Below are 12684 nucleotides of genomic sequence, written 5' to 3'. Positions count from 1 at the left end.
ATTTAATTCCAAAAACCGAGAATAAAAAATGGTCTGAGCAAAAAAAAGTTTAGGCATCAATGGAAATATTTACGATACAATAAATTTCTTACTGTACACTTAAAGTAACCATCAATCTTCACAATATTCCAATAGATTGGTGGAAAGCTACATAAGTCTAAATCTAACCAAACCGAAACATTTGAATTTACAAGGTATCATAACTTAGTTTCTGATTTGAAAGATAATATAAATTACACGTCTTCTTTAAAGCAATTAATTTGCATCCACAATTTTGGAACAAGTTTTTACAACTGTACTTGGTCAACAGGTTGTCCATGATTTTACCATCACAACAACGCCTGGCCGCCTCTTAATACTTTAACAATGAAGTTTTCGATCGGATGTCTGATGGTGAACGGTGACTTTGAAATAGATTTGGTTTTATTACCATTCACGTTTCAGTGAACCGACACTGCTAATTTTACATTATTGGTTTTGTATGGTTTCACAACATTTAAAAAATATGACCAGTAATTATTTTAAATTTTAAGCCGATTTCACTTTGAAACTGCATCAGTACATATCCTAAATTTATTTTGAGTAAAGATTATTGTTAGAAGCGTGTCCACTTTTCCGACTCAACGGGTGCTGAACAATACATATGAACTCGGTTGATCTTCGCTTAATTATTTAGAAGAAAGATTATTAGGGAGTAATTAAACTATGTTACATACCCCTTAGCGTACCCTTCTGCATAAACTGGACACTGGGCAGGCAGAGACAGAGTGGATGGGCAGACTTAATTCTGATTCTTATCAAACCTCGTAAATGATTATTTAAAATCTGAAAACCTGTTCGAGTTGAAGGAATTCAGAGCAACATCTTATAAGGCTATATAGTTCAACTTTATAGCTTTGCTCACAGGTTTCTTGAATAAAACCCACGTCTCATTTTCATACAGACTCGTTTAATTAGAGTTAAGCAGTATGTGCATCAACCAGCAATTTTTAATCAAAGCTCGTTCAATGAAATTACTGCAGTTTAATCGAATTAATCGGAAATTCAACGATGTGCGAAGATGTTATTCAACAAACTTCATTGAATTCTATTTTGTAGCTCTGCCTCACAAACAAGTCGGCATAAACAGTTGGTCATATCGTGAAGTTATGACATTAAAAATACAGTTGGACTCAAATATAAATAATTTGCGCAAATAGTTTTCACTTCAGTTCAACCACCAAACATGTAACAAGCAAAGTAACGGACTGACAATTTTATGACTGCTCATTCATCCTCGTACAATTACATGTGTCCCGAAAGCGACCTGAGGACAACACGATTATGTAAATAGAAGAAGCAGTTTGTTTAAAATGTTTAAACCAGCAAACAAAATATTTTAAATACTTACATGAAAAATTCTTACAAACATTTGGAATATATTAATTCCTCGTTTATACGTACTCAAAGTTTTCTTAGTCGATTGTCCAACTTGGGCGATGATAATTCATGTGGTATCATGAATTATGTGGCTTTTATCTCAAACCGATGATGTTAAGAAGAGTAAAAGTTATTGCTCTACATCAACCCCTGAGGTGGTGTAATTACTCATACCACTTGAAAGGAAAGACTTTATGGCATTTTTTGGATTTTCATAACCAGTGTAAACACATATTTAAGGTACAAGCATTCTTCCAAAAGGATCAAAGGCTATTTTTTAAATTTTCTATGCACAATGACGAGACGAGTCCTTTCGTTTTGCAGAAATCTGTACATATAAGTACTTGCATACGTATAATGTGTATTAGTTACATAAAATGCTCAGCTTGTAAATTCGCAGCTATGCACGTCTGCTGGTCGTTAATTTTACTGGTTGTTAAAGAGGTACTCGATGCGAGAGTGTTTGCATGTATGTATGTATGTCACATGTGGTACAAAGTTCAAAGGTGATGCTCGTAATGAGATGAACCTAATTTTAAAAATTTAAGCCAAGATTTTTGAATTATGAAGAAGGGTCATTTCATCCTCGTCTGTCCGCCCATCCTTACTTTATGGAAATTGTATACAACTCAATTTCAAAAAGAGGTGGATTATTCTTCTCACATCATCAAATAACAGAGTACGCATACGCATGCAACAACCCTAATTCGACTTTCGGATTCGCCCATTATTAGTGCACATATGTATGTAAGTCTCCATTATTTTTTATTTTCAAATATTAAAATCTAGGAATTTTATGCATCGGATTCAACCGTTGAAAGATTTAAAATTTACTGAAACCAGTCTTGCAGCCTTCTTCACATATTTATATTACTTATTTGCCTTATCATAATGAAGTAAATAAGTACAAGAGTACAACATCAACAAAATCATAAATACATGAATTAAGTTCAATGCGTGTGGTTGTTTGAAGTGTTGCACATTTATGCAAATCGATAAACTATAATAAAAAGTTTAATATTACACAAATACGAAAGTCAACAAAGTCAAAAATGATGGTTTTTGGGCCATCCTACCTTGTTAAACATGACAAGAAATCAAATATGAAACCTCGGCCCCACCGACCTCAGCGATGCACTTTAGAAAGAGCAAGGACTTATTAGCGAGCCGAACGAAGTGAAGCGTTTGTAGTTATTGCGATCGATTTGTCCGTCTGCCTGCCTGTGAGCACGATAACTTTCGAACGAATCAATTTTATTTAGTTCTGCTTTCGGATATAGGCATCAAATTTTAAAAGTAAGAGGGGATTGATTAACTCCACTTGTTGAGCAAAAGGTCACAGCGCCACGGTAATGGCATCAAAGGTCAAAAATGGGAATTATTTTGTTTTGACGGTTTTAGATGTTGTTTAGGGGGTAAGAATTTTAGAAATCACCATCATTTCGAGGTACGATGGCCCTGTGACCGTTCAAGGTCAAAGGTCATAAAATGTAGACACGTCAAAAAATGACAAATTCTAGAAAATGATGCACCTCGAGTCTCGAGTAGGCTGTATAACATCTCAATGTACTCTGTTTCCGCGAGGTTATTGTATCTGCTGCTGGAGTTTATTTAAGAAAATTAAATGGTTGTAACAACACATTTGATTTTCATCGAATAGAATTTGGGAGATGTTTGACAATTGGTATGCGCTTTGGAAATTGTGAGGACCCTTGAGGATTTTTAGCCACACGTTGCCTGATCCCTTGCGAGTGTCTGACATAAGACTTCATATACTTATTGCAAGGACTTTATACCACACATACATATATCACACCACAAACCAGTATTTAAGAGGCTAACATGTAAATTAGTTCAAAACTCAGTACACAGTTTATATTATTCATGCATGTATTTATCATTGCAATATCGTGAAGTATGAGAAAGCAAACATGGCTGCTAATTCTTATCGTTTAAGTAAATGGTCAAGAATAACAAGTTATGTTGCGCTGCTACATGCCTAACATTTGTAATGCACTTTTTTCAAGAGATAAATTCAAACTCACGAGTGTTTTTCGTCTGATTGTGCATACAATAATTAATATGCAATGGAAATTGGAACCAAAATGAAAGTAAACAATTTTTTAAATTATGCATTTTTCTCTGAGCTGGTTGGATTTGTGGACACCATATAACTTTCGATACAGGTTAAAATGCCATTAGTGGTCACTATAACGTAAATCGCGGATGACAAGATTGAGGTGGTGATGTAGATGGTCATGAGATTAAATAGTCGTAAACAAGAGCCAGCAGTTACATTTTATGACTAAATTGTGGCGCTTGGTTGCCTGTTTGTGTACGGCTCATTTAAAATTTGGAAAACTTGCAGATCCTAAAAGTCTCGAAAAATTAAAAAAGTGTTGGCAAGTTTGGCAACCTAAGTGGTTTCACGAGATGACGAGAGACGTGGTTGACTGTTGGTTGACCAATTGTGCACATAAATTGTGTGTCAATCCTACGACAGCGGTCTCAGATGACCAATATGCATCAGACAGAAGAATCTAATTCTGAACTGTAAGAGAAACCCTGTATATTTAGTAATTGCAACAACATTATGCCAAAATGCTGATGCTCTATCTTTTTAATAAAGTGGCTTTCCCTGACTCAGTATTAACATACACTGCAGATAATAAGTGGATTATCCACGAGACCACGCTATCAATGGGAATCTCAAGAGTACATTATTTTATTGCAAATTTCAACTTCGCCTCCGCCTATGTAACCTTTTGAGGAAGTTATAACGGCATCTGCAGAATTAACGTATTTATTCGTGCAAAACATCAACTGGATCAGTCAGGTTTACACTTCCACCACAACATCAAGGCTTAAATTAAATAAATAAAGTTCACCGATAACTATTACCAACGACATTTGGTAGATGCTCCGCTTTTTTTTTTAGAGTAGTATGCCCATCCATACGCCTTTATGGGTATCCATACAACAGCATAGCATTTTTGTCATTTATTGCTGAACATGTTAAAATTTTTCTAACCTATATCATCTTCACTCGCTAATTGACCATCCGGGTGCAGGATGAGACACATAACAAACTTCTATTCCGCAGTTACGTACAAGATCCAAAGCACAAAAAAATTAACGGAAGTGCACCCCAATAAGGTTTCTTTAGTGAATGGTTGCAACCTGTCTTTTGAGGGAAATAAATGTATCGTGCGTCAGATCTTCTTCTCTATTCGGACGAAATGCCAACAGGTGCATAATGTGCAAAAACTAAATGAGACTCCCTCGCAGACGGACCCACGATCTACGACGAGTAATACACCATTTGCCAAGCATTAACTCTTTGTGTACTTATTTTTACATGATTCTCAGGAGATGGACAGAGCAAGGAAGGGAATTTATTTTGCAGAAGGAGGAGCAGCAGCAGGTAATTATGAATTTCCTCTCTGCTGAAAAACTTTGCGTTCTTTTTATCAATCTGTCACCGCATTTACTCGACTCATTCCCATTCAACCACGACAAGTACAGTTGTTTCTCTCTTTAGATGATGCCTGTCAAACAGGGCTCATTTTACCTCGCAAATAAATGTAATCGCACTACTCAGCTTTTCATTTACCTTAACGGGATGCTTACGGAGGATGGAAGAAATGATGCGGATTACATGTGCACGAATGAAAATAGTTGGCACTACGAATTGAGTTAATCTCTTAAATTCGCAAACTTGTAAAGTTCAAAACTAGGTAAGTTAGCAAGTTGAAACTGACGAAGCATAAATAATAAAAGTATCCATACATGTATTTGGCCAATGACTCTGCAGAACTAACTTGAGGTTCAACTAGGAAACCTTAATCCTTTAATGTCATGGCGAGATTTGCATACCAAATTTCAAAATTAGCCCGTTTCATTTGATTTTATGTATGCTGCAACCTTGATAATAATATCTGCATATTACTACGTGACAAGCCGCTTCAAATACTTGCCACAAAGAAGAAAAGTGCAGTAAGAACAGCAATTTTCTGTCAGTTAGCGTCAACTTTACTCATTTTCCTGTCGTTGTTGTTGTAGTGGATCTTGTTATTATTGGAACTTGGTTGGTTGTCGTTGTGGCCTGCTGCAGAGGAAATGACGACGTCTATTGTTGTTGTGATGCTAGAAAACGCAGTGTGGCGAGACCGACTTTATCTCAAATTGAAGGGCTGGCATACACTAAACATGGGAAACCAACAAGCCGTCACAGAGTCACGTATTAGAGTGATAATCAACTGGAACTGGGAAGCATAATGGAAGAAAATGCTTCTTCTTCTAATATTTTTTGTCTCTAGGTTGTCTGTGTTCTTCGTAAATATGTATTATGGAGGGTTCCTTCTGGAAAATAAAACTTGAGGCTTGAGCTTGAGTAACTTATTTATTTTGAATTATTCAAAGTGAAAGACTGATTCATGCACTATCATAAAACTATTGACAGTTCTTGGATTGACAAATCCATATGCATTTTTAATACAATATTCATCTCTTTTGTTTTAGTGTGACACAGACTTAAATATGTATAAAGCGATCCAGAATCATACAAAAACCGCTCTAAGAACATCATCCTGTACATACATACATATTTCATTTGGCTGAACTGGTACATTTTTCTCAGCGAAAAAACAAGTTTGCTTTTGATTTAATAAAAACGAGCAATCTGAAGCCAAAGAAGTTGGAATGTTGAATGACATTTAATCGACGTCTTATTTAACCTCGAACTAGAATAAATTAAAATGGATGTAAAACTTAACGAAACAAATTCTCACACCTGACAACTACAAACTACATGAATTAATTACTCTCCTGATATCAAATGCTGATGTCGACTTTACTCTCAAACAATTGACAGCGCAGAGACGAACGAAGGTAATTATCAAAATAGCAAAAAATAATTAGACTTGAAACTATTAGCCAAGAGTTTAATCGTGGCATTTTATCAGTATGTGTCATGTGATGGATGTTCCACGTTACGTTGTTGCATGCCAGCGAGTCAGTTTCATGGGGTGTGTTTCAGGTAATGGCTGCACACTCTTCGACCAATTCAAATGGCATATATTAATACATGCATGCACACTTGCCCCTCTGATGCATTTTCTGCAAAGATTTATCTAATGAAATAACTTTTGTGTGTTAAGTGAGCAGGATTCGGTAGCCATGCATTTGCATATTTTGCTTCTGCGACGACAAGCAACATCTGCACTTGCAAATGCTGTTCAAATGAATGTAAATCCTGTAAATCATTCTTTAACAGGAGGCCATACATTACAACTTAATTAATTATTTTTCTTAAGTGATACAATTTCTGCGATCAATTTGATAAAATTTGATCGAATTGATAAAAGCCGATGACAAAATGTCAGATCCACGAGAAGTTGTTTATTTGATATTGGTAATCAATCGCATCGCTTCACCTAATCTATTCTTTGTTAGGTTTAGTTTATTATAAACTAACGATAAGTAAATTATTTTTGTAAACAAATATTAAACTTGTGTGTAAATAAAAACACTATTAATGAGAAAAAAGTTGTTTTTGTAGTAAAAAATATCGATCTTAAAAAAGTTGCAAATACTCCAAATTGACATGATAGCGGATTTGTATGTTTTTAGTAATTCAGAGGGGAGCAATACAACTTTTGTCTCAACATTCACAAAAATGTCGCAGGGCATGAGTCCGGCGTTTTGTCTTTAAAACTTGGAGAGAGCAATGGACATGTAATTTTTACCTAATTTGTCGTCTCTCGCGATCAAGAATATGTGACAAAAGATGCAGAAGCATATGCGCAGCAGAGCTGAAAGAAAATTAGCCAAAGGATAATGCAACAAAGCTATTAACCACATCATCCAATCCTCTTTATCGATGGTGAGTATTTTGACAATGACAACCTTAAACTCTTTGATGACTGATAGTCGTGTCAGAGCATCGGTTCTGTCACTCTGGTGGTCGTGCTTCAAAATTTAAAGTCTAGACGAAATTACATTCCACAGTTCTCTTCTCGAAACATTAACCTTTACCCAAGGCTACATACATATGGCATTAATTTTTAACTTCCAAAGGATCAAAGGATGTTATTGCTTGGAAAATTCTCTCACATAAATCAACCAACCAATGCACTTAAATGTGTACATATGTATATCTTCATAAACGCTTCTCATTTAGTTCCACACAGTCCTATTTTATCTGTAGTAAAATTTCATGATTTCCCCTGTAGAATAATAAAGGGACTTGCGAACCTTTCGACTCATAAATATTAGACCACAGTATGGCTGCTAATTGCTATTAGAAATATAAAGACTTAGTAAATAGCTAACTACATTTCTGTAAGTATGTACAAGCTTAAATATAGACTTATCGGGAGAAGATCTACATAGCCAAAGAAGAAAAGTTGTCAACATGTCCAACTTACAATAAACATGTATAATTAATAGATAGCAGCATTTAACAACTTATTTTCCTTAAGCCTTGTGGAAGGTTTATTTGGTCGGAAGAAAACGTAACCTTCACAGCTCAACCAATTATTACTGCAAGTAGCAATTCCTGCTATTTCCTACTACGCTTCACTAAATGGCAGAAGGTTTATTAAATGACGATTTAATCTTCACATGCAACAGTATTAAAAATGTATGGTGTGTATGAAGACAAAATGAACTGACAGGTGAAGATCGCCTATTGCCTGAAACCAAGTTTAGCATATGAAATTCAACATCTGTATGTATGCAAATGCATAAGAATATAAAGTCAAATACGACATACATAATAAGAGTTATTTTAGTTAGTCTTAAACGTCAATTGATTCCTGTTATTGTCTCTCAAAGAAATTCATTATTCAACTTGGTCAATCTGCCTGATTTGTCTGCGATATTGTTTTGGACGTGTACACATACACACATACACATTAATGGAAGTAAAGTTAAACTGCTCACAAAAGCCGTTTTAAAGAAAGATGAAATTCTGATGCGAGACGACGACCATATAAAAACTGCATTTAACAAAACGTTAGAAACTGCTGACTCAGCTAATGAATAGAGAATTAAGTGACTGAGTAAGTGTTCATCAGTTCCTAACAAAATAGCTTCGACATGAAAAATCGCATTAGTGCGTATGCCAATTTAAGTCAAGGCCCATCTGGCTGGAAATGTAGAATTAAGCGCACGGTTCCGCAATTGTTAATTGAGAATTGTAATTAATTACTTAACTACAGTCAACAATCTTCGAGGTGTCGGCACAGCTGCGCTTTATGCAATGCATGTAAATGTGTTATATGTATTCGTACTCTTTGTCTTTGGGGGATTGCCGAGACATTGTAGCAGCAGACCTAGAATTGAGCTTGAAGAAGACCGATGCTGGGTATCAGTCGATGCATTGAATCTTTAAAACGTATGTACTTTCATAGAAATGTACATGTGTATTAGCTCCACAAGCAATGCAAGAGTGTAATCAAGAGGTAGAGTCTTTATAATCCTGTATTATTTATAACATAGTTCTGATGCTCCCAGTTTGGCTGATGGGAAAATGAAAACTAATCCTGAACTTACCGAATCAATTTAATTGATCAATTTGTTACTGTAGAACCAAATTGATCTGGTACATATATTGAGTTCTAAAGTCCAGCTAAGTATAAAATTGCATCTTATTTTAGTGCCCAGTGTAATTGTTTATCTCGGTTCGGTGGTGGAGAGATTGACGTTGACGTTGACAAAGGGATGATGGACCGTAAGAGATTAGATTAGATTGGCAAAAAGATTGCCTGTGTGGTTGACAATGGATGATACCGGAAGAAGGCTCGACTCATCAACCATCCTTTCTTTCGTCTTTCTTTAAAGTTAATCCTGATTTTCTACGTGACTGTAGGTAATGGAAATTATCCTGTAAAAGCACGGCTGGTCACTCTTGAATGAGTGAGGTAATACCGAGTAATTGTTGCTCAAATAAGGAGACAATAATGGTTTAGCAGTGGAGTCGTCTCTAGCAAGGAAGAAGACCAATTATAGATCTTGATTGGGTTTTCCAACTCTTAGATGGTCTTGTCATAAAAATTATGCCATGACTTTTGTCGTGAGATTTTTACTAAACTAGATTAGTACAGGTACATGTACATAAGTAGCGTGTAATAACTGAATTTTTACTAATAAATTTTCAGGATACATGCATCCCGATGTACTTGTGTAGTTATATATCAGTAATCTCTATAAAAATGTAAATGCAGGTACAACAATACGTTCATACCAAATGTGTACTTACATAAGTAGTCGTAAATAAATATAAATAATTGTACACATATACATATAAACATACCTAGTTAGTTACATGCATGCGCTGAAATCTGAGATTAATGCAATTTGACTCTTGAAATTCCGTTTGATCAGCATCTAAGTAAGTTATTGAACTGACTGAATTGAATGAAGTGGTTGAAATAAAATAAGGAACTGATTTGTTATGGATTGAATGGTGGGTGACCAGTAACATTGTGATGATGCAAGCGAGATAGATGACGGAATACAAAACGAGAATAAAAGTTGATCTTCTTCAACTTAATAATACCAGAATCTCGATTTCCATTTAGCTCGAATCAGGACTGATGTACCATCTTACCCGCCCGTCTGTCGGGCTGTCCTACTCATGGAATAAGATACTGTAGCTTTTTGTAACGAGTTGACCGATTTGCATGGTACTTGGACTTATTGGAACCCATACGACAAAATATATCTTGGATATATCTAACAGAGCTACATTTCTTATCGTGTGATTGGAACCGGAGAAATATCACAAGAGAGGCAGAGAAACTATTTACACAAGTGTAGAGCAGCACTGTTATACGATTAGCAATTAGTTAGCGGTTGTATAATACAGATAGCTGTGAGGCATTAGAAGGCTTCCCGAAGTCGCTGGCATTTTCTTTACTCAATCACCCAATAAAATGAACTTTTGAAGTATTTACCTGTGCAACAAGCACCAGTTCCTGCTGATCAAGTAGAATTACCTTGCAGTGGTAATTCCTGATTTTCTGCCCGAAACACTTCATTTTTCCTTTCGTTCAGGGTTATCCACGTAAAATGTAGTGAATGGGTTGCGAAGAAAGTAAGTAGTCGATTCTAAACGGTTCGTTCGTGGCAGTAATAATAAATGGATTGAGTAACCATCCACTACTCACTCCTTTCATGAAACGGCACTACTAATGTTTCTCGTCTAATATGTTTTGCAACATGAAACGGTAGTTCTAAAGTTTTTGAAGGAGATGGATGCGTATAAAACCGGTCTCGTCTGCTCTTCCTTAATTTATCTTGATTCCTAGATTATCAATCTTCCCATGGACGAACGGGTAGTCTTCCGTTCCTTCCGTCTTGCCAACCCTTGACTTTAGCAATTTGCAAATTGCACCGGTTTTAGCTGTTTCACTTTTTAAAACAGTATTAGCATCCACGTAGGAGAACACAACCCAACTTTAATCTTTTTGGTGCTCTCTGATGTACATTGCATAGTAGTGTAATGACAGCTTGAACTCCTTGTCACAAATCGTCCTTCAGCATGATTTTGAATTTGTCTGCAATAAATAATAAAATAGGTTTCTACATATGATTTAAGAAAATTTGACCCTGCGTGAGATTGTTTTATTGCAGACTTGATATAGCATCGTATACACCACAAGACATTTTTAGTGTAGCTTGTGTACTTGTATTTTTGCTAAAGTTATTTTTCTTTGTATAATTTAAATATGTTGTATGTATGGTACAAATTTGTTACATTTGAATGGACCATGTTAAGCCAGGCATTATATAAATTTTCCGTTATACAGGTTCATAAAAATTACACGAATTCTAAAATGAATTCTGGGTCATTTATTTAATAGACTAAACCTTATAAGATTTTGATTTTGGTTGGTATCTTTAAAATTAAACCTCTCATGTTGGTCAAGTGAAAAGCGAAATAAATGCGTTCAGAAGATTGAGACGAGACTTACCCTTTCAGTGTTGTCTGATTGAGAATGGTTCTAATGTGAGAATGCTTATTTACAAAGGTCACCAATCATTAAAAATATCATTTATCACTTTCCAGCTTTAAACCGTAAATTTTCAATCAAGACCGCTTCTGTAACACAGCCGAACGTTAGTTAACTTTTGAATTGTGTTACCACCACAAAAGCTGTCAAACAACACTTGTATAGAAATAGAATGCTAGTAAATATTTTTTATGTTGTCTTAATTGATTTTTAATAAAAAACTCAAAACATAGTGTATTTCAAATCAGTGGTGTTGCATAACTTGTGTATTGTTTATACCAATGGAAATATGATTAAAACGAACAAAAGTTGAAATTATAATCTACACGTATCCTTATAAAATTCTTAAATTTCATAGACACCTATAAAGTTTGAAATATTTGTTTACTATTGCAGACCAATTTTAATATGAAAAGGGCAAAAAGCATGAGAACAAAGGATGGAGGCACGTCGAACTTGTTGCTCTCAAGGGTGGCAGAGTAAAACTAAAGTGAAAAGATGAGACAGGTAGGTTTGCATTGTAAGACGTAACGAGCAAAAGGTGGTGGAATTGAGCAGGTACATCAGAAGAAAGGGCGCATTACTGCTATCCTCAGGTGATGTGTTGGCAGATATGAGAGGTAGTTGGCACAGGTGAGCATACAAATTGGGTTCCCCTCTTTACGGCAGGGATACAACCGCACTATTGTTTCCGATGCAGTTCAGGTGTAAGCATTTCCACAGATTTACTTGAAAATAATGTCGTAATACTTGTCCGACTGTGAGAACCCTGCATGGTAAAGATTCTGTCCGCATTTTCATTCTTGGCTGTACATCCATACCGAATAGTAAATACATAAACTGCAGTTTTCATGGGAGGGTTGTTTTGGACTAAATTTTTCTTCATATCAACCCCACAGCATGCTTGAAGAATTGCTCCAGCGATGAGTTTCGGGTTTACACATACATAAATACGTACGTATATATGAAAACCTTGATATATCCAGCTCTGTGAAGAAACCGGAGAAATGGAGGAAATGACCGTTGTGATATTTATTGTCTTGCTTCTTGTCTAATTAGAAATCTTCCTTGGCTGCCTCCCACTTGCTTCCTTTCCCTTGAGATAAAATTTGTTGCCTGGCTGAATTATACATATTTCATAATAACAACACTACAAAAAACCAAATGCGTTTAGTCTATGCACTTTAGCTCGAGGTTTATGCATTTCATGTAAGTGGTGAAAACTTAAAACTTTGGTGAGTTTGAC

The 12684-nt window shown here is 35.6% G+C and overlaps 1 protein-coding gene across 7 annotated transcripts in view; it reads right to left on the bottom strand.

The window, feature by feature from the left end:
* LOC110846504 (band 4.1-like protein 4) overlaps nt 1-11928 on the bottom strand; it is a 50821-nt gene extending 38893 nt beyond the window's left edge. For all 7 annotated transcript variants that reach the window (XR_004833600.1, XR_004833601.1, XM_022093285.2 and 4 more), the window contains exons 1-2: nt 11400-11928; nt 10380-10982 (exon numbers count right to left, since the gene is read on the bottom strand). Coding sequence is in view for 5 of the 7 variants with exons in the window: in XM_022093285.2 (XP_021948977.1) it covers nt 10380-10463 (84 nt within the window). In the remaining 2 variants the exon portion in view is untranslated. The remainder of the gene's footprint in view (nt 1-10379; nt 10983-11399) is intronic.
* Nucleotides 11929-12684: the final 756 nt, after the last annotated feature.

This window comes from Folsomia candida, unplaced genomic scaffold (assembly GCF_002217175.1).
Source record: "Folsomia candida strain VU population unplaced genomic scaffold, ASM221717v1 Fcan01_Sc001, whole genome shotgun sequence".
Lineage (NCBI taxonomy): Eukaryota > Metazoa > Arthropoda > Collembola > Entomobryomorpha > Isotomidae > Folsomia > Folsomia candida.
The sequence above is the reverse complement of the archived record's forward strand: the minus strand, read 5'-3'. Positions and strand labels throughout refer to the sequence as shown.